This window comes from Equus quagga, chromosome 6, assembly GCF_021613505.1.
Source record: "Equus quagga isolate Etosha38 chromosome 6, UCLA_HA_Equagga_1.0, whole genome shotgun sequence".
Classification (NCBI taxonomy): Eukaryota; Metazoa; Chordata; class Mammalia; order Perissodactyla; family Equidae; genus Equus; species Equus quagga.
Window position 1 is genome coordinate 135463580 of NC_060272.1, and position 18236 is coordinate 135481815.

General features: G+C 48.7%; 1 protein-coding gene across 1 annotated transcript in view; it reads right to left on the bottom strand.

Moving 5' to 3' along the window:
• Positions 1–18236, bottom strand: part of LOC124240945 (serine/threonine-protein kinase WNK2-like) — a 115436-nt gene that overhangs the window by 25268 nt on the left and 71932 nt on the right. Inside the window, exons 20-23 of the mRNA XM_046664276.1 lie at positions 4917–5740; positions 4564–4633; positions 2071–2159; positions 1284–1975 (exon numbers count right to left, since the gene is read on the bottom strand). Of these exons, the coding sequence (XP_046520232.1) occupies positions 1284–1975; positions 2071–2159; positions 4564–4633; positions 4917–5740 (1675 nt within the window). The remainder of the gene's footprint in view (positions 1–1283; positions 1976–2070; positions 2160–4563; positions 4634–4916; positions 5741–18236) is intronic.

Genomic DNA, 18236 nt, shown 5'->3' on the forward strand with positions numbered 1-18236 from the left:
CTCAGGCCCCACCCCTTCACCTCCAGGCCCCGCCCCATCTCAGGCCCTGCCCCTTCACCTCCTGGCCCCGCCCCATCTCAGGCCCTGCCCCTTCACCTCAAGGCCCTATCCCATCTCAGGCCCTGCCCCTTCACCTCCAGGCCACACCCCCATCTCAGGCCACACCCTCCTCAGAGCTCAGAGCAGTTCCCCCCTGATTTTCTTGCCCTCACATCCTCCTGCCCCCATAGCAACCCTCACAGTGGCGGGTGGCCACATCTGTCCCTGCTCCCCCAATTCCCCTTTGCTCCTGCTGACCGTGGGCCCCTAGAATGACCCCCTTGAGAGTGCAGAGCGAGCCCCGCCTCTGCCCTGGAAGGGTCCCCCTCATGCCCCCCTTCCCTGAACCCGAGCGCCTCAATGGCCACCCTGGCCCAGCCCTCAGGTGTCACAGAGCACCAGGAGGAGGAGACTATAAGCATCGGCAAGTCTCCTGAGGCTCCTGACCACCTGCGGAAGGAGAGTGGAGGGGGACTTGAGGGGCAGGGCAGGGGCCAGGGGTGAGTGTGGCCGGGGGCAAGACAGGGGTGCCGCTGGGCCAGGAGCAGGATGAGGGCTACGAGGCACTCTTCCCCCACACATGAACAGCCCCTGAGCAAACCATGGGGAGCGGAGGCGTGCGCCTCTCCATTTTCGGGCCCATTACAAGAGCTCTCAGCCCACAGCCACTCCTCCCCAAGGACACCGGCCTGTGCAACCTCAGTAACTACACCGCGTCTGCTGCCTCGAGGGGGACTTCAGGGTGCAGCTGCATCTCAGCATCCCCAGCCACAGTGCAGGCAGGTGATAATTGCTGGGGAAGAGTGAGCCACCCCAGGGCCGTCCTGCTGAGGGCCAGAGGCGAGGGGAGGGGACGGCCAGAGGAGGGGGGGACGGCCAGAGGAGGGGGGGATGGCCACAGGGGGAGGGGACGGCCACAGGAGGAGGGGACGGCCACAGGGGGAGGGGAGGGCCAGATGGGGAGGGGACGGCCAGAGGAGGGGGGGATGGCCACAGGAGGGGGGCACGGCCAGAGGGGGAGGGTATGGCCACAGGGGAATGGGACAGCCCCAGGAGGAGGGGACGGCCACAGGAGGAGGGAGTTGAGCCCTTGGAGATCAAGGACCAGGCTGACTGACAGCAGGGACATAACCTCAGTCCCGTCACCGAGACTAAGCAGCACCTGGACTTCAGCTGCCCGGCGCCACCCTGACACCACGGCCCAGGCCCCGTGCAGACCTGCCACTCCGACCCAGAGGACCTACTTCTCTCGCAGACTCTGCAGCTCCTTCCTGATGTCAGCATCCTCGATCTCTGAGTCGTTGTCACTGCTGATGTAGGACGACTGGGAGTGGAAGGAGGTCACGCTGATGGTGGGGACCTTCACACCCGTCCTGCTGGGTGTCTCGGGGCCTGGGGAGTCAGCCCGTGAGGACCTATGCAGGAAGGCGGTGGCCTTCTTCATGAAGTCACTGGCCATGCCACCCGTGCTGCCAGGAAGGGAGGCGTGCTCCTGCACAGGGGGCCTCCTGCGTGGGCATTCATCCCCGGAGTCACTGGACACAGGCTCACCCGCGCCGACCTCAATGGAGGAGGCCGTCTGCGCCCGCCGCACGGCCAGCTTCACATCGGGGCTGTGGGGGGCCTCGTCCAGGTACACATCGGGTGGGGCTGAGTACCGCAGGCTGTGCGGGGAGGCCAGGGTCCACTCGTCCTGGGTGCTGACCACTGAGAACCGGCCCACGGTTTTGGCTGGCGAGCTGCCATCCTGCTGCACTGGCCACTTTTGAGGGGACCCCGAGGCCAGGGCACCATGCGTCTGGGGGTGGCTGGCCTGGCCGCCCTCTGCCATCGTGCCCAAGCAGCTCTGCATGGGCTCAGCTGAGGTTTCCCCGAGGACTCCGCCGCTCCGGTCTGTGGGCCGCAGACGTGCAGGGATGGCAGAAGCAGGGGCATCCTCGAGAAACAGGAAAAGGAAGAGGTTCCACGTGAAGACCAGAGAGAGCAAACCCCACCAACTGGCCAAGCATCACATCTGAGAAAACTTCCTACCTGGGGGGCACTGGGCCCGGTAGGCAAATCTGAGACCAGCCGTCTGTCAGGGCCCAGCGGAGCCGGCGTGCTGCTCAAAGACGACTCTGCTGCAGGAATGTCAAAATTGTTACTCAGGCTGGTGTGGAGGATAAAGGCAGGAATGGCCCAGGGCTGAGCTGAACTGCAGCTGCAGGGCAGCGGGCAGGGAGGAGCTGCATATGCCCACACAGGAGCCAGGAAAACTAAAAATACCCTAGCCCAGTCACTTCACAGGAGACGTCCTAGAACCCCGGGAACGGAGGTGTTAACCCCACACCACTCAGGTCCCTCAGGCACAGCCAGGCCCTCTACACACCTGATGGTGTCACCTCTTGCACCTGCCATCCCTATCACCTGATGGTATCACCTGTCTCACCGGCCATCTCTATCACCTGATGGCGTCACCTGTCACACCGGCCATCCCTATCACCTGATGGCGTCACCTGTCACACCGGCCATCCCTATCACCTGATGGCGTCACCTGTCACACCGGCCATCCCTATCACCTGATGGCGTCACCTGTCACACCAGCCATCCCTATCACCTGATGGCGTCACCTGTCTCACCAGCCATCCCTATCACCTGATGGCGTCACCTGTCTCACCGGCCATCCCTATCACCTGATGGCGTCACCTGTCTCACCGGCCATCCCTGTCACCTGATGGTGTCACCTGTCTCACCGGCCATCCCTATCACCTGATGGTGTCACCTGTCACACCTGCCATCTCTATCACCTGTCTCTCCCTGACATACTATGTTAAAAAGGTCTTGTAGGTCCTGGAAGGATCAGAACAACAGGGCCACCCCCAACGTGCATGGAACGTTCTGCATCTCCACCACTCATCCCCCAGCATCTTGGGTGGGACCAGACATGCAGGAGCTCATCATGTCGCCTGAGTTAAAACCCACTGAGTTTTACCACAAACCGTGTCTTCACACCCCAAGGAAAGAAAGTCCTCTGTGGAAACGGGTGAAAGCGCCGTTGACTGGGCAACCGGGTGTGGGATTCCTAACCCTGCTGTTCTAGTGTCCAGGGAAGGTCTATGTCATCTGAGGCTGCCTCAGTTTCCCCTGCTACAGAGGGGGGACACACGTGCTATTTCTGACCGGCTTTCCCAGGCTGCTCTGAAGAGCAAATGACAGAGCAGAAGGAGCTGATATGTGGGAGCCCTGGCCTGAGTGAGACCCGCACACGGCAAAAGAAAGCTGTGGGCAGGCGGGGCTGCATGGCAGCCCCAAGCTGGACCAACAGGCTGCAGTGGCCGATGATGGGCCCACAGAGCCTCTAGCCAGGCTGGCAGGAGCTGCCCCCCCGATTCCTGGGGTGACCCAGACCTGCCTGTCATGCATCCCCACCCACAGGCCATGCCTGACACCCCTCCTCACATGCCTGGGGTGAGGATCATCTGACCTCTCTTCGAATGCCTCCAGGGACAGGGGGCTCACTACCAATCACACTCCTATTTCTGGACAGCTGACAGCCAGAAAAGTCTGTCTTCTCCAAACCAGAGCCTGTCTCCTTAGAGTTCCCCCACGAGCTCTGCACCCTAGAAGGAGGGGATTCTGGAGTGTTTCCCACACTTGAAGTTACTGTCGCAGCACAAGGGGCCCACGGTGCACCTCTCACACATAGAAGCCAGGAGACGGAGTGAGCAGTCAGGTGCAACCTCTTGCTTTCTCCCTTCCACGGCACGCTCCTGCTTCACCCCACAACCCGCAGCTTCCCCAGGTTAATATCAGGTGCTACAGCGTCTAACCCCAGAGCCAGCTGCCCCCGGCCCTCTGAAGTGCCGCATCTACAAGCGAATGCAGCATTCAGGGGTCCAGCCAGAGTCCAGCGTCTCACTCCCTCATTCAGCAACCTGGGGGGCTGTGCCTGCCGCTGACGCACACCCCGGGTCCTGTGACAACGCTCACCTGGATTCTTATCTTGCTAATCTCCCAAGAAACTCCAGCTGAGAAGGAACCCACACCTTAGAAGGTCAGACCCCTTCCCTTGGGCGGAAGACACAGGTGTTCAGTCAGGTAAAGAAACGAGAGTCACAGCGCAAGTTCCCACAGACGCACAACGCCCAGGAGCCAGGAGGAAATCTGCTTCAGGACCTGCAGGACGGCCCTGCGCAAAGTCACCACGAGCATCTTATAATCTTCCAAAGAAACGGGGGGCTGGGGACTCCCACCAGGATGTGCGGAGAGCACGGGGGGCGGGAGAGTCCCTGATCACGCCCGGTCACCCAGTCAACAGGGCTTCCACCTGCTTCCACAGAGGACTTTCTCTCCTTGGGGAGTCAACACACGGTTTGTGCTAAAACTCAGTGGGTTTTAACTCAGGTGTCGTGACGAGCTCCTGCACGTCTGGTCCCACCCAAGATGCTGGGGGATGCAGGGTGGAGATGCAGAACGTTCCAGAGCAGGGAAAGCTGGTGGCACCTCCTGCATGGGAGGTTGGGCTGGTGACCCAGGGCTCATTACCTGTCATTGGTGAAGACGCCACCTGCTCCCACGTGGCCCCTTGTGCAGGGGCCGTTTCTGACTTTTCCAACTGAGAACGAAACAGAGAGGAAGAGCCATGAGCCTCCCTCGCTGACACGTGTGCAGCTGACGAGCGAATCCTCCCCCGCTGCCCACTCGACACAGGCCCATCCTGGGCGCCCCACGCATGCGGCCACTCCTGGCCGGGTCCCGACCCTGTACACGCATGCCCAAGTCCCCACGTGCAGGGAGTCGGGTGTGGGTCTGAGAGCAGGCCGGCCCATACTGGGGGGTGGCTCTGCACAGCCTGGATGCCTGTCCAGGCCCTGCCCCCGGGCAAAGCCAGTACTCACCACAGACTGGGGCGGCACAGCTGCGTCCCCCCCGGAGGCCTCTACTTGGGGCCGGTCCCCTCTCGGGGGCTCCAGAGCAAAGTCTCGGTCCCCTGCTTCCATGGGGGTCCCAGCTGAGGCCAAGGAGGTGGGCACATGCTCCTGGTAGAGCAGAGTCCGCAGCTTCTCGTCCAGGCTCTTGATGGTACTGTCCACAAAGCCTACCCTGGGGGGCGGACCCTCCCCGTCTGACTCCAAGGCCGAGGGCGGCGGCGGCGGAGCGGTGGGCCCCAGCGGGGGGCTGGGGAGCTGGGTGGGGGCCAGGCTGACGGCCCCCACCGCAGCAGGGAGCAGGGGTAGGGGCTGGCCCAGGCCGGGCTGAGGGCCTCCACTGGGCACGCTGGGCACAGGGGCCAGAGCCAGCAAGGGCTCCCCCTGGGTGCTGGCCTCCCTGGCTGAGGTGGGCTCCCCCAGACCTGTGGGGAGGCGGGGAGCCTCTGGAGGTGGGGCGCAAGGCCCTCGGCCCACGCCAAGGGGCTGTGCAGCAGGCTGGGCGTCATGAGTCTCTGCCAGAGGCTGAAGGGTCTCACGCTCGCTGGCCAGCCCCTGAAGGGTCCCTGGGCCCCCTGCCTGCACGGCAGACCCCGTTGCTGGTACTGGCTTGGGGCTGGCTGTTGGTGTGGCCGCGTCCTGGGGCACAGTAGTCACGGGAGGGGAAGATGGCACCAAAGGGGCTGGTGCGCCACCAGGGGTGTCCCTCGGGCCTGCTTGGCTCAGAAGCTGTGGACCGGCGGGGAAGCCCGGTGTGTCCTTCAAGGACAGCTGGTCTTTACAGGGTGCTGAATCTAGAAGAAACGGGAAGAAGCCTCTGTACCGGTCTACTCTGGTCCTGATAACCTGGCACTTTGCTGGCCAAAAAGAGGTCTTCTGTGAGCCAGCGGCAGCCCGCACGCTGGTCTTCTCTCCTCTTCTCTGACGCAGGCTGCACGCGTGCGCTGGCCTATCTGGGATGCCTCCACGGGTCTGCCGAGCCCCTGATTCCCACCTCAGGCCTCTGAGCCAGCAGCGGCCCCTTCATATGAGCTAGCACCCACTCCCCCCAACCCCCACCATTCTGACTGTTCTGCAGCATAACCATCAGCTGTAACCTGCCACCTGTCTGCCTGTCCGTCCAGGCCCCCACCCGCCAGGTGAGCTCCTGGCCCTGGTGTCCATTGCACCAGCCGTTCCACAACATTGTAAAATGAGCTTTTACAACTCGGGGGTCTAACGAGCAAGCATACATACTCCCTGCCCAGAGTGAGCAGGAACCCCCTGAGCCAGATGCCACGCTTGGTGAGGTCAGCCGCTCAGAGCACCCGCGTCCTGCAGGCCTAGAAAAGGGCCCTCAGAGGAGAAACCTGGGAACCCAGCAATGGGACACAGCTCCACACATGACCCCCAGGCCCGTCAGAGCCTCCATGCACTCGGACCGGGCACGGCAAGTGGAGGAGGCAGGGGGCTGGGGTTCCCAGACTTACTTGGCCTTTGAGCCCACTTTAAAAAAAAAGAGACAGCTTTGTCTTTTTAAAACTACAAACAAAATGCATAAAACAAAAATGAAAAGCTTACCAAAAAAAAGGTAGGGGAGAGAGTGCCAGGACCCCAGACTGCCTCGTGCTATCCCTCCCCCGGCAAAGGGACCCTGACTCTCACCACGCTTGTTCTCACGTGGCTGCCCTGCGAGCACGTGCTCTGCACACTGAGTCCAGTTCTGCCTGATTTTGAATTCTGCATCGGTGGACTCATACCACGTCCATCCTTTCCCGTCTGGCTTCTCTCACCATTGCACCCGGGAGAGGCATCCACGTTGCGTGTCTGTAGACTGGTTCGCCCCACCACTCTCCCACGACTCAGGAGCCATCGTGCAGCTGGTGTGCAGTGGCTTGCTGCCACTTCAGAACATCACTAACACAAACACACAGGCGAGGGTGTGCCCGTGCGATCAGCTGGGTCTGCACCCAGGAGCTCCAGCCTTCAGGAGAGGGTGCTGACGGGCTCCCCTCCCAGAGCAGCCTCTGAGCACCCCTGGGGGTTCTTACCTTCCCTGAGTCATCCTGGGGTGTAATGTGATCTTCATGTGACTTTGTTGTTTGTTTTATTGTGGTAAGAAGACTCAACACGAGATCTACCCTCTCAACAAAATGTTAAGTGCACAATACAGTACAGTCAACCGCAGGCACGCTGTTGCACAGCAGGCTTCTAGAACCCTTTCATCCCACACAACTGAAACTCAATACCATTGATCAGCAAACCCCCCCCCCCCACCCCGCACCCTGGCAACCACCCTCCACTCTCTGCATCTCTGAGTCTGACTCCTGTAGGTCCCTCACAGAAGTGGAATCACACACTATCTGTCCTTTTATAACTGGCTTATCTCACTGAGCACTGTCCTCAAGGTTCATCCATGTTGTAGCAGGTGTTAGAATTTCCTTCCTTTATAAATAATGTTCCACTGTATGTATATACACATCTTCTTTATCCATTCATCCATCAATGGACACAAGTTGTTTCCATATCTTGGCTACTGTCAATAATGCTGCAGTCAACATGGGGGTGCAGACAGCTCTTCAAGACAGTGATTTTGCGGCCAGCCCTGGTGGCCTAGTGGTTAAGTTTAGCATGCTCTGCTTTGGCGGCCCAGGTATGGTTCCCGGGCACAGACCTACACTGCTGTTGGCGGCCATACTGTGCTGGTGGCCCACATACTAAAAAACATTGGAAGATTGGCACAGATGTTAGCCCAGAGAAAATCTTCCTCAGTGAAAAAAAAAAAAAAGATAGTGATTTTGTTTCCTTCAAATAAATACCCAGAGTGGGATAGCTGGGTTGTATGGGTTTTCTACTTTTAATTTTTTGAGGAAGCTCCGTACTGTTTTTCATAGTGGCTGCACCACTTTGCATTTCCACCAACAGTGCACAATGGTTTCCTTTTCTCCACATCCTCGCCAGCACTTACCTCTTTTTTGATAACAGCCATCCTGACAGGTGTGAGGTGTTTTCATCTGCATTTCCCTGGTGCCTTTTCTTATGGTGGTCTGGCAGACACCCCTGCTTTCCTGGGGAGCTGCGTCCTTTTCCTCTGATCTGTGGCTGTTCTGCAGGCGTGCCGGATGAGAACCACCTGCACTGTGAGCATCTTCTCTCACTCTGTGATCTGCCTGTTTGCTCAGTGGGGTCTTTTGATGAACAACAGTTCTCAGCTTTAATGCTATCAAATTTAACCGAATCTTAGCTAGGCTTTCCTTCCGTGTCCTTTGTGAACTTCATTGTGTCTGCTCTGCACCAGGGTCATAAGGATGTCTTCCTTCATCACTTTGACATCGAGATGTACAATCCACTTGTAAGGAGCTCTGTTTACAGTATGAGGGTAGAAGCAAGGTCACTTTTCCCCCAGTGGACAGCCTGTCATCCCAACTCTTTCTTTAAAAGACTCTCCTGTCCCCACCATTCCGCGGTCAGAGCTTTCTTGTCAATCGAGACTCAGGCCTGCTCTGGTTCCTTCACTGCCCTGTTCGATGGACACTTGTTCCAGGGTCATGTTGCCACCATCAGTCACGACACTCAGCAGGACCACAGCCAGCCCCCAGAGGGTCTTCGTTTTTCCTGGCCTTTGCATTTCCACAAATATTGTATTTCAGCTTGTCAATGCCCATTAAAATATTGTCAGAATTTTAACTGGGATCCATCCGGGGAGAAGTAACGTTTGCAACACCGAATCTTCTGATCCATGAACAGGGTATCTACCTTCCCACTCATTTCCTTTTAAATTTCTCTCAGAGTTGTATGGTTCTGGGTAGAGAGGACTTCCATATTTTTTGTTAGATTCATCCCTATTTGATTATTTGGTATTACTATGTTAATATAAATGGAAATTTTCAAAATTTCTAATTTTCCAACTATTGCTGGCAAAGAGCTAATTGAATTTTGTATCTACCTACCTCACTAAACTCAATTAATTCTAATAATTTATCTGTAAACTGAAATTTCTATGCATATAGTCACTTAACAAACAGTGATAGTATATTTCCTCCTTTCGAATCCTTACAGCTTTTAAAAACAATAATTATTTAAATGCCATTAAAAACAGATAAAAACAAAATTATATTATTACCCAAAAACCCACAATAATTTCTACCACAAGATGGGAAAAGTCTTAACATATTTCTTGGAAAGAATCATAATTTGTCCCAAAACAATAATTTTAGAGCAAGGGCTACTTAGTAAAACATACTTACCTTGTTGCGTCCAAGTTTTCAATAAGGAGTAGTAATGTTACAAGGAACACCACCTCTCCTGCAGCCTCAATATGGGGTCACACTGAAAGTCAGAATCATCACCGGCTCTGAGCATCTCCCACATGGCGTGCACTGCGTACTTACCTCCACAGATACAGTGGTGGATACTGGGACAGATAACAGAAGGCCGCCTCTCAAGTTGGCACCAACTCAAACAAGCAGAAATTTGCTTTGGAAAACCTCATTTTGAGATGAATGGCGTTTTCTTCAAAAGAAAACTAAAGCTACTGTGCCGCCATGACACCTCCTGAAACACTTACAGACAACGCCCAGCGCACCGGCTCCTAAGCTCAGCTAGAGACTGGGTTCACCTGGATGGCGCAAACGAGAATGCTGCTGGTGCCATCCCAGAAGCCCCAACCTCACTGTCTGAGCGGCGGCTCTCAGTCCTACCACGTTCTTTCTCTTTTCACTATTCCTTTCTCCCTTCTCGTCCTCTTCCCCCTCCCTCGCTGCCTCTCTCCCTCCCATCCTTCCTTACATCTTATGTACTAAGATGCACCATCCGCATCCACTCTCCAGGACCCCCAGCAGGACATGGAAAACAAGTGGGGATAATGGGTGTCCTTAGAGAAAGCATTCAACAAACCACCATTGAAGATAGTTGCTGTTATTTCTTAAACAGATATCCTTTGAAAGAATAAACACTTTGACTTCTATATCTATGTTTCTATTATTTAAAGTCATTAGTGGATGCCGAACTTTATCAAATGCTTTTCTCAATCTATTGAAACAATCATAAGCTTCTCCTTTAATTGGTACTTCTGGAAACCACCATTTCACTCTGTGGTTCATGAGACCAGCTTTTTTTTCCCCAAATTCCACCCAAAGTGAGATCATACAGTATTTGCCTTTCTCTGACTGGCTTATTTCACTGAGCATAATGAGCTACACATTCATCCATGTTGTCACAAATGGCAGGATTTCCTTCTTTTTACGGCTGAATAATATTCCATTGTGTATATACCACATTTTTTTATAGCCATCCTCACAGGTGTGAGGTCTCATCTCATTGCGGCTGGGATTTGCATTTCCCTGATGTTAGTGATGCTGAGCACCTTTTCACATACCTGTTGGTCATTTATATGTCTTCTTTGGAAAAACGTCTATTCAGTTCCTCTGCTCACTTTTTGATTGGAATATTTGGGGTTTTTTGCTGTTGTGTGAGTTCCTTATATATTTTGGATATTAACCCCTTATCAGATATATAGTTTGCAAATACTTTCTCCCATTCAGTAGGTTGCCTTTTCGTTTTTTTGACTGTTTCCTTTGCCATGCAGAAGCTTTTTAGTTTGTAGTCCCACTTGTTTTTTTCTTTTATTTCCTGTGCTTTTGGTGCCATATCCAAGAAACCATTGCCAAGACTGATCTCAAGGAGCTCTTCTCTGTTTCCTTCTGGGAGTTTTATAGTTTCAGGTCTTAGGGTTAAGTCTTTGATCCATTTTGAGTTGATTTTTGTGAGTGGTGTGAGATAGGGTCCAGTTTCATTTTTCTGCTTGTGAATATCCAGTTTTTCCAGAACCATTTATTGAAGAGACTGTCCTTTACCTACTGACTGTCCTTGGCTCCCCGTCATAGATTAGCTGACTCTATATGCATGAGTTTACTTAGTGGCTCTCAATTCTGTTCCACTGATCTATGCTTCATTTTTACACTAGTACCATACTTTTTTACTATACCTTTGTAATATACTTTGAAATCAGGAAATGAGATGCCTCTAGCTTTGTTCCTTCTCAAGATTGCTTTGCTATTTGGGGTCTTTTCTGATTCCATATAAACTTTAGAATTGTTTTGTCTATTTCTGTGAAAGATGCCATTGGAATTTTGATAGAGATGGCATTGAATCTGTAGATGGCTTTGGATAGTATGGACATTTTAACAATATTAATTCTTCTGATCCAAGAACATGGGATATCTTTCCATTTATTTCATTCTCTTTCATCAATATCTCACAGTTTTCAGTGTACAGGTCTTTCATCTCCCTGGTGAAATTTATTTCTAAGTATGTTATTGTTTTGATGCTATTGTAAATGAGACTGTTTTCTTAATTTATGTTTCAGATAGTCTTCTGTTAGCGTATAGGAAAGCAACTGATTTTTGCACGTTGATTTTGTATCCTGCAACTTCACTGAGTTTGTTTATTAGTTCTAAGAGTTCTTTGGTGGAATCTTCTAGGGTTTTCTATATATATATGATCCTGTCATCTGCAACAATGTTATTCTTCCTTTCTGATTTGGATGACTTTTATTTCTTTTTCCTACCTAGTTGCTCTGGCTAGGACTTCCAGGATGATGTTGAATAAAAGTGGTAAGACTGGGCATCCTTGTCTTGTTCCTCATCTAAGAGGAAAAACTTTTAGCTTCTCACCATTGAGCACAGTGTTAGCTGTGGGCTTGTCATATATGGCCTTTAATACATTAAGGTACCTTCCTTTTACACCTTATTTGTTGAGATTTTTTACCATGAAAAAATGTTGAATTGTCAAATGCTTTTTCTGCATCTATTGAGATGATCATATGATTTTATCCTTCATTTCGTTAATGTGGTGTATCACACTGATTGATTTGGAGATGCTGAACCATCCTTGCACCTCAGGAATAAACCTCACATGATCCTGGAGTATGATTCTTTTAATGTGCTATTGAACTCAGTTTGCTATATTTTGTTGAGAATTTTTGCGTGTATATTCATCAGGGATATCAGCCTTTAGTTTTCTTTTCTTGTGACGTCTGTATCTGGCTTTGTTGTCGGGATAATGCTGGCCTGGTAAAACGAGCTTGGAAGCATTCCCTCTTCTTCAGTTTTTTGGGGAGAGTTTGAGAAAGACTGGTGGTAATGCTTCTTTAAATGTTGGGTAGAATTCACCAGTGAAGCTATCTGGTCCTGGACTTTTATTTGTCGGAAGATTTTTGATTACCATTTTAATCTCCTTACTAGTTATGGGTCCATTCTGATTTGCTATTTCTTCACAATTCAGACTTGGTAGGTTATATGTTTCTAGGAATTTATCCATTTCTCCTAAGTTATCTAATATGTTGGTACATAGTTATCCATGGTAGTCTCTCATGATTCTTTGCATTACTATGTAGCAGTTGTAATGTCTCATCTTTCAATTATGATTTTACTTATTTGAGTCCTCTCTTCTTTTCTTAGTCTTTGTCAATTTTGTTTACCTTTTCAAAAAACTAGCTCTTAGTTTTGTTGATCTTTTCTATTGTTTTTCTAGTCTGTATTTAATTTATTTCCAGTCTGATCTTTTTGTTTCCTTCCTCCTGCTAACTTTGGGCTTAGTTTGTTCTTTTTCCAGTTCATCAAGGTGTGAATTAGGTTGTTTTTATTTAAGAGTTTTCTCGTTTCTTAGTGTAGGCTTTTATTGCTAGAAACTTTCCTCTTAAAACTGCTTTTGCTGCATCTCATAAATTTTGATATGTTGTGTTTCCATTTTCCTGTTTCAAAATATTTTTTAATTTCCCATTTGATTTCTTCTTTGACCCACTGGTTATTCAGAAGTGTGTTGTTTAATTTTCAAGTATTTGTACATTTTCCAGCTTTCCGTCCATTATTGATTTCTAGTTTCTTACCATGTGGTCAGAAAAGATAATTTGATGTGATTTCAATCTTCTTAAATTTGTTGACTTGTTTTCCAATCTAACACATGATCTATCCTGGGGAATGTTCCGTGTGCACTTGGGGAGAATGTGTATTCTGCAGCTTTTGAGTGGAACGTTCTTTATATGTCTGTTAGGTCCATTTATTCTAAAGTGTCATTCAAGTCCAATATTTCCTCATTGATTCTCTGGCTGGATGATCCATCCATTGCTGAGAGTGAAGTAGTGGAGTCCCCTACCATTAGTGCACTGCTGTCTATTTCTGCCTGCAAATCTGTTAATGTTTGCTTCATATTTTGTTGCTCCAATATTGGATGCATATATATTTACAATTGTTATATCCTCTTGATGAATTATCCCCTTTATCATTATGTAATGACCTGCTTTGTCTTGTTACATATTTTGACTTACTGTCTATTTTGTCTTATATTAATATAGCTACCCTTTGCTCTCTTTTGGTTTCCAGTTTCATGGAGTATCTTTTTCCACCCTTCACTTTCAGCATATGCGTGTCATTAAAGTTGAAGTGAGTATCTTGTTAGCAGCATATAGTTTTGTCCTTTTTTTTAAATCCATTTAGCCACATTAAATCTTTTGACTGAAGAACTTAACCCATTTACATTTAAAGTAATTATTGACAGGTAAGGAAGTACTAATGCCATCTTGCTCCTTGTTTTCTGGCTGTTTTGCAGTTCCTGTTTCTTTCTTCCTCTCTCGCTGTCTTCCTCTGTAATTTGATGACTTTCTGTAGTGTTACACTTTGTTTCCTTTCACTTTATCTTTTGTGTATCTACTATAGGTAATTGCTTTGTGATTACCATGAGGCTTACATTGAAAGAGTTATCAAAGTCTATTTTAAGCCAACAACATCAATCACATACAAAAACTACACTTTTACTTCCCCCACACGTTTTGATGTCAATTTACATCTTTTTATATTGTGTATCCACTAAAAAGTTATTGTAACTATAGTTATTTTTAATACTTTTGTCTTTTAACTTTTATACTAGAGTCAAGTGATTATGCACCAACCATCATAATATTCTGAATGACTATCTACTCATCTTTACCAATGAGTTTTACACTTCCAAGCGTTTTCATGTTACTAATTAGCATCCTTTCATTTCAGCTTGAAGAACTCCTATTAGCATTTCTTGTAAGGTGGGTCTAGTGGTCATGAAACCCTCAGCTTTTGTTTGTCTGGGAAAGTCTTTATTTCTCCTGCATTTCTGAAAGACAAGTTTGCTAGTTAAAGCATTCTTAGTTGGCTGTTTTTTTTCAGCATTTTGAAATATCATCATCTCACTCTCTTCTGGCCTCCAAGGTTTACGCTGAGAAATCTGATGAAAGCCTTTTGAGTGTTCCCTTGTATAAAATGAGGGCTTTTTTCCTCCTGCTGTTCAAAATACTCTTTCTTTGATTTTTGATAGTTTTATTATAACGTGTCTCAGTGAAGTCTTGTTTGGCTTGAATCTGTATGGAGACCCATGAGATTCGTATCCCTGGATGTGCATATCTCTTCTTAGATTTGGGGTTTTCTTAAATAAGCTTTCTGCCCTTTCTCTCTCTCTTCTCCTTCTGGGACTCCTACAGTGCAAATATTACTTGCTTGATGGTGACTCATAATTCACATAGACTTCCTCCACACTTTCATTCTTTTTTCTCCTATTACTGGATAATTTCAAATGACCTGTCTTCAAGCTCACAGGTTCTTTCTTCTGCTTGATCACGTCTGCTGTTGAAACTCTCTACTGCATTTTTCATTTCATTTATTGAATTCTCCACCTTCAGAATTTGTTTGGTTCTTCTTATGATTTCCATTTCTCTGTCGAACTTCTTGTTTTTTTCATATATTGTTTTCCTAATTTTATCGAGTTGTCTACCTGTGTTTTCTTGTAGTTCACCAAGCTTCCTTAAAACAATTATTTTGAATTCTTTCACAATCTGTAGACCTTCAATTCTTTGGGGTCAGTTACTGGAAAATCACTGTGTTCCTTTGGTGGTGTCACGTTTCCCTGCTTTTTTGGTGCTTTAGGTAGCCTTGTGTTCACGGGTGTGCATTTGATGGAGCAGTCATCTCTTCCTGACTTTACAGACTGGTTTGGTGGAGAAAGACCTCTGCCTGCATGTGGTGCCGTGATTTCACCTGGGCGGGATGTGGTAGTTCCAGCTGCAGGGCAGGCCCAGCAGGGAGGTGTCTGTGCAGTTCCCGCAGCTGAGGTCAGCACTGGCAAAGATGGTGGGGTCCTCAAGTGCAGGTGTCTGCAGCAGCTGTGAGGACTGTTAGGGTCTTCAGGGGCAAAGGCTGCTGGGCACCTCCAGATCTCCTTCTCTGCCATGGGGGATGTCGTGGCTGAGGGGATCCTTCTTGTCTCCAGGTCCAGCTTGTGGGCACCCTTGTGATGGTGGTAGCACTGGCATCTGATGTGAAGGTGCCCATGATGCAGAGACGGAGCAGAGGTCTGGAGTGCAGGTGCTCACAGAGGCATGATGGCTCCAGGTCCTAAGGCGCTGGCTAGCCCACAGCGGTGGGAGCTCCAATGTCTCGGGTGTGAGTGCAGAGCTTCCCTGGAGCCAGGGTCTGGAGCATGGGTGCACCTGGAGCAGCCAGGGCCCTGGGGTCTGGGGTACACACAGCAGGGGGCAGGGAAGCTGGCAATCCTGGGCCCAGGGCAGCACCACAGCAGCATCTCCCTCCATGGGGGGCTCTGTGTCAGCAATGGCTGTTGGCTACCTCGATGGCAAAGCCGCCAATGCCTTCTGAGGAGAAGGCCACTGGGGTCTATGCCATAAAATAGCACGCTGGGGTTCTCTGCAGTGAAAGCTGTGGGGAGCCCACGGCTGCTGTGGGGCTGTGGAAGTCCTCAGCAGAAAAGGTTGATGGGGTCCCCTGTAGGGCAGGCCATTCGGGACCTTGATGGCACCTGCCACGTGGCAGACACAGATCCCGACTCCTCTTTGTTTCTATGACCGGTCATCTCCTGACATCTCAGCTAAGCCAACCTCCCCAGCAGTCCTTTTCGTGCAGTTATTCTGTTTTTGCTCCATGCTGTCACATCTTCTTAATTGGACTCTTTGCCCTGCCAGGGCTGTTTCCATTTATGGATAGATGTCTAGTTGTGGTTTTTGTGGGGGGACGAAGGCTGGTATCTCCTACTCTGTCATCTTGGTGAAGTCAGTCCTCCTCTTGTCTTCTGAGGGGTCTCTTTCCCTCTGTCTTTTAACCTCGGCAGAGTTCTCCAGTCCCCACATGAACTCCTTTTGTCCTTTCCCTTGCTCTTGACAAGCTTCACCTCTTTTCCAACATTTGGGTCAGTCCACCTTTCTCACTATCACGAACATTTGTCAGTAATGACTCTGCAGCATCCATCCCCCCTCATTGTGTGACGGCAGCCTGAACTTCCCCCATGGAACAGCTGCCCCTACTTTCCACTCCAGTTATGTGCACGTAACCGGGGCGCGAGTGGGTCTGCGCACTGCCGTCACCTGGCTGCGTGATTGCTTTAGAGATGGCTATGACTCCTGGGTGGCGGACTCAGGCCCAGAGCTGCTGAATCCTTCTGAAAAGAGAGAATTCTCTTTTCTGCCTGCACTTGAACCTGGAAGGCTGGACGCTGAGCTGTTCCAGTAATCTCACACCACAAAGGGTTATTAAGTGTGAAAATGGTTTTAATTACTGATTCAATTTTTTAAGTGTTTACAGCACTGTGCAGGTTTTCTGTTTCTTCTTACATAAGTTTGCTAAGTCTGTCTCTCTAGGACATCATCCATGTTAAGTTTTCAAACTTATCTGCATGGAGTTACACATAATATACTCATCTTTCCCTCAATGTTAGATTGTCATGATGTCCCTCTTTTTCATCCTGATATTGATCGTGCCTTCTCTCTTCTGTAATCAGTCTCCCCAGGGGCTTACCAATTCTATTAGCCGTTTCAAAGAACCAGCCTGAAGCTCTGTTGATACTCTATTCTATGTTTTTCTTATACTTCATTAATTCATGCTCTTAGCTGTCTTATTTCCTCCCTTCTCTTTACTTGCGTTCAATTTTCTCTTCTCTTTCTAACTTTTTCAGTGGATATACTTTGATTATTGATTTTTAGCCTTTCTAACATATGCATTTAAGGCTGAAAAGTTTCTGCAAAACATAGCGGTAGCTGCATCCCACAAGTTTTGATAAGTAATATTGTTATTTGCATGATTGTCGTATTATCATTCAGAATGTTTTCTTAATTTCCATTATAATTTCTTTGCTTCATGGGATATTATAAATGCATTTCTTAACTGTCAAATGTGTGAAGACTTTTTAGGTATCTTCTTGTTTTTAAATTCTAGCTTACTTCCAACTAGGAGATGCATGTTAGAGAACGTGCATTGAATGATTTTGATCCTTTGAAATTCACTGAAATTTGCTTTATGTCCTGCATATGGCTAATTTAAAAATTTTCCATGTGGACTTGAAAAGAATGTGTATTCTTCAACTGCTGGGTGTTCTACACACAGAACAAGACTGCTAATTTTATTACTGAAATCCTTTATATCTTTATTGATTTTTGTCTTTCTGGTCTAAAGGTTAAAACTCCCATGATGATTGTGGATTTCTCTATTTCTTCATTTAGTTCTGTTAATTCATGCTTTATATATTTTGACGCTTTTATTAAAGACACGCAAACACAGAATTATTCTGTCTTCCCGGAGAGCTGAACTTTTCACCATTATGTTTGTGCCTTACAGTCTACTTTGTCTGATATAAAAAGATCTCCACTTGCTTTCTTTAGGTTAGCATTAGGTTAGTTAGCATTAGGCTAGTTAGTATTAGGTTAGTTACGTAGGTTAGTTAGCATGCTCTATCTTTTTCCCTTTCTTTACTTTTAATCTTTCATAGTCTTATATCTTAGTTTGTTATTGGTTTGTTCTCTTTTTTTTCACATTTGACCTTTGATATTTGGTTCATTTACATTTAATTTAATTACTGATCTATTTGGGCTAAAACTACCATCTTGCTAATGACTTTCTAAGTGTTCATCTCGTTCCCTTGCCTTTTGTTTTTAAAGACTTCTTCCCCACTTCACCCCTCCACTGCGAGTGGGGAGTTACGTGCTAATTCAGTCCTCACAGGGGATTCCAGAGACAACACGCTTTCTTGATTTTGGCTCTCTTCCCCAACAACGCAAGAACCTGTGGGCCCTATGAGTATAATTTCCTCCCCTTGATGAATATGCCCTTCCTTTCATGTATTTTAACAGAACAAATATATTTCAAATCTCAGAAAACATTATGTTTTTATCAGTCAACATTCTTTTAGACCTACCCATGTATTTATAATTCCTCTTACTTTTATACCCTCTCACATTTCTGACCTTCTTCCATCTGGGGTCACTGTTCTTTTGCCTAAAAA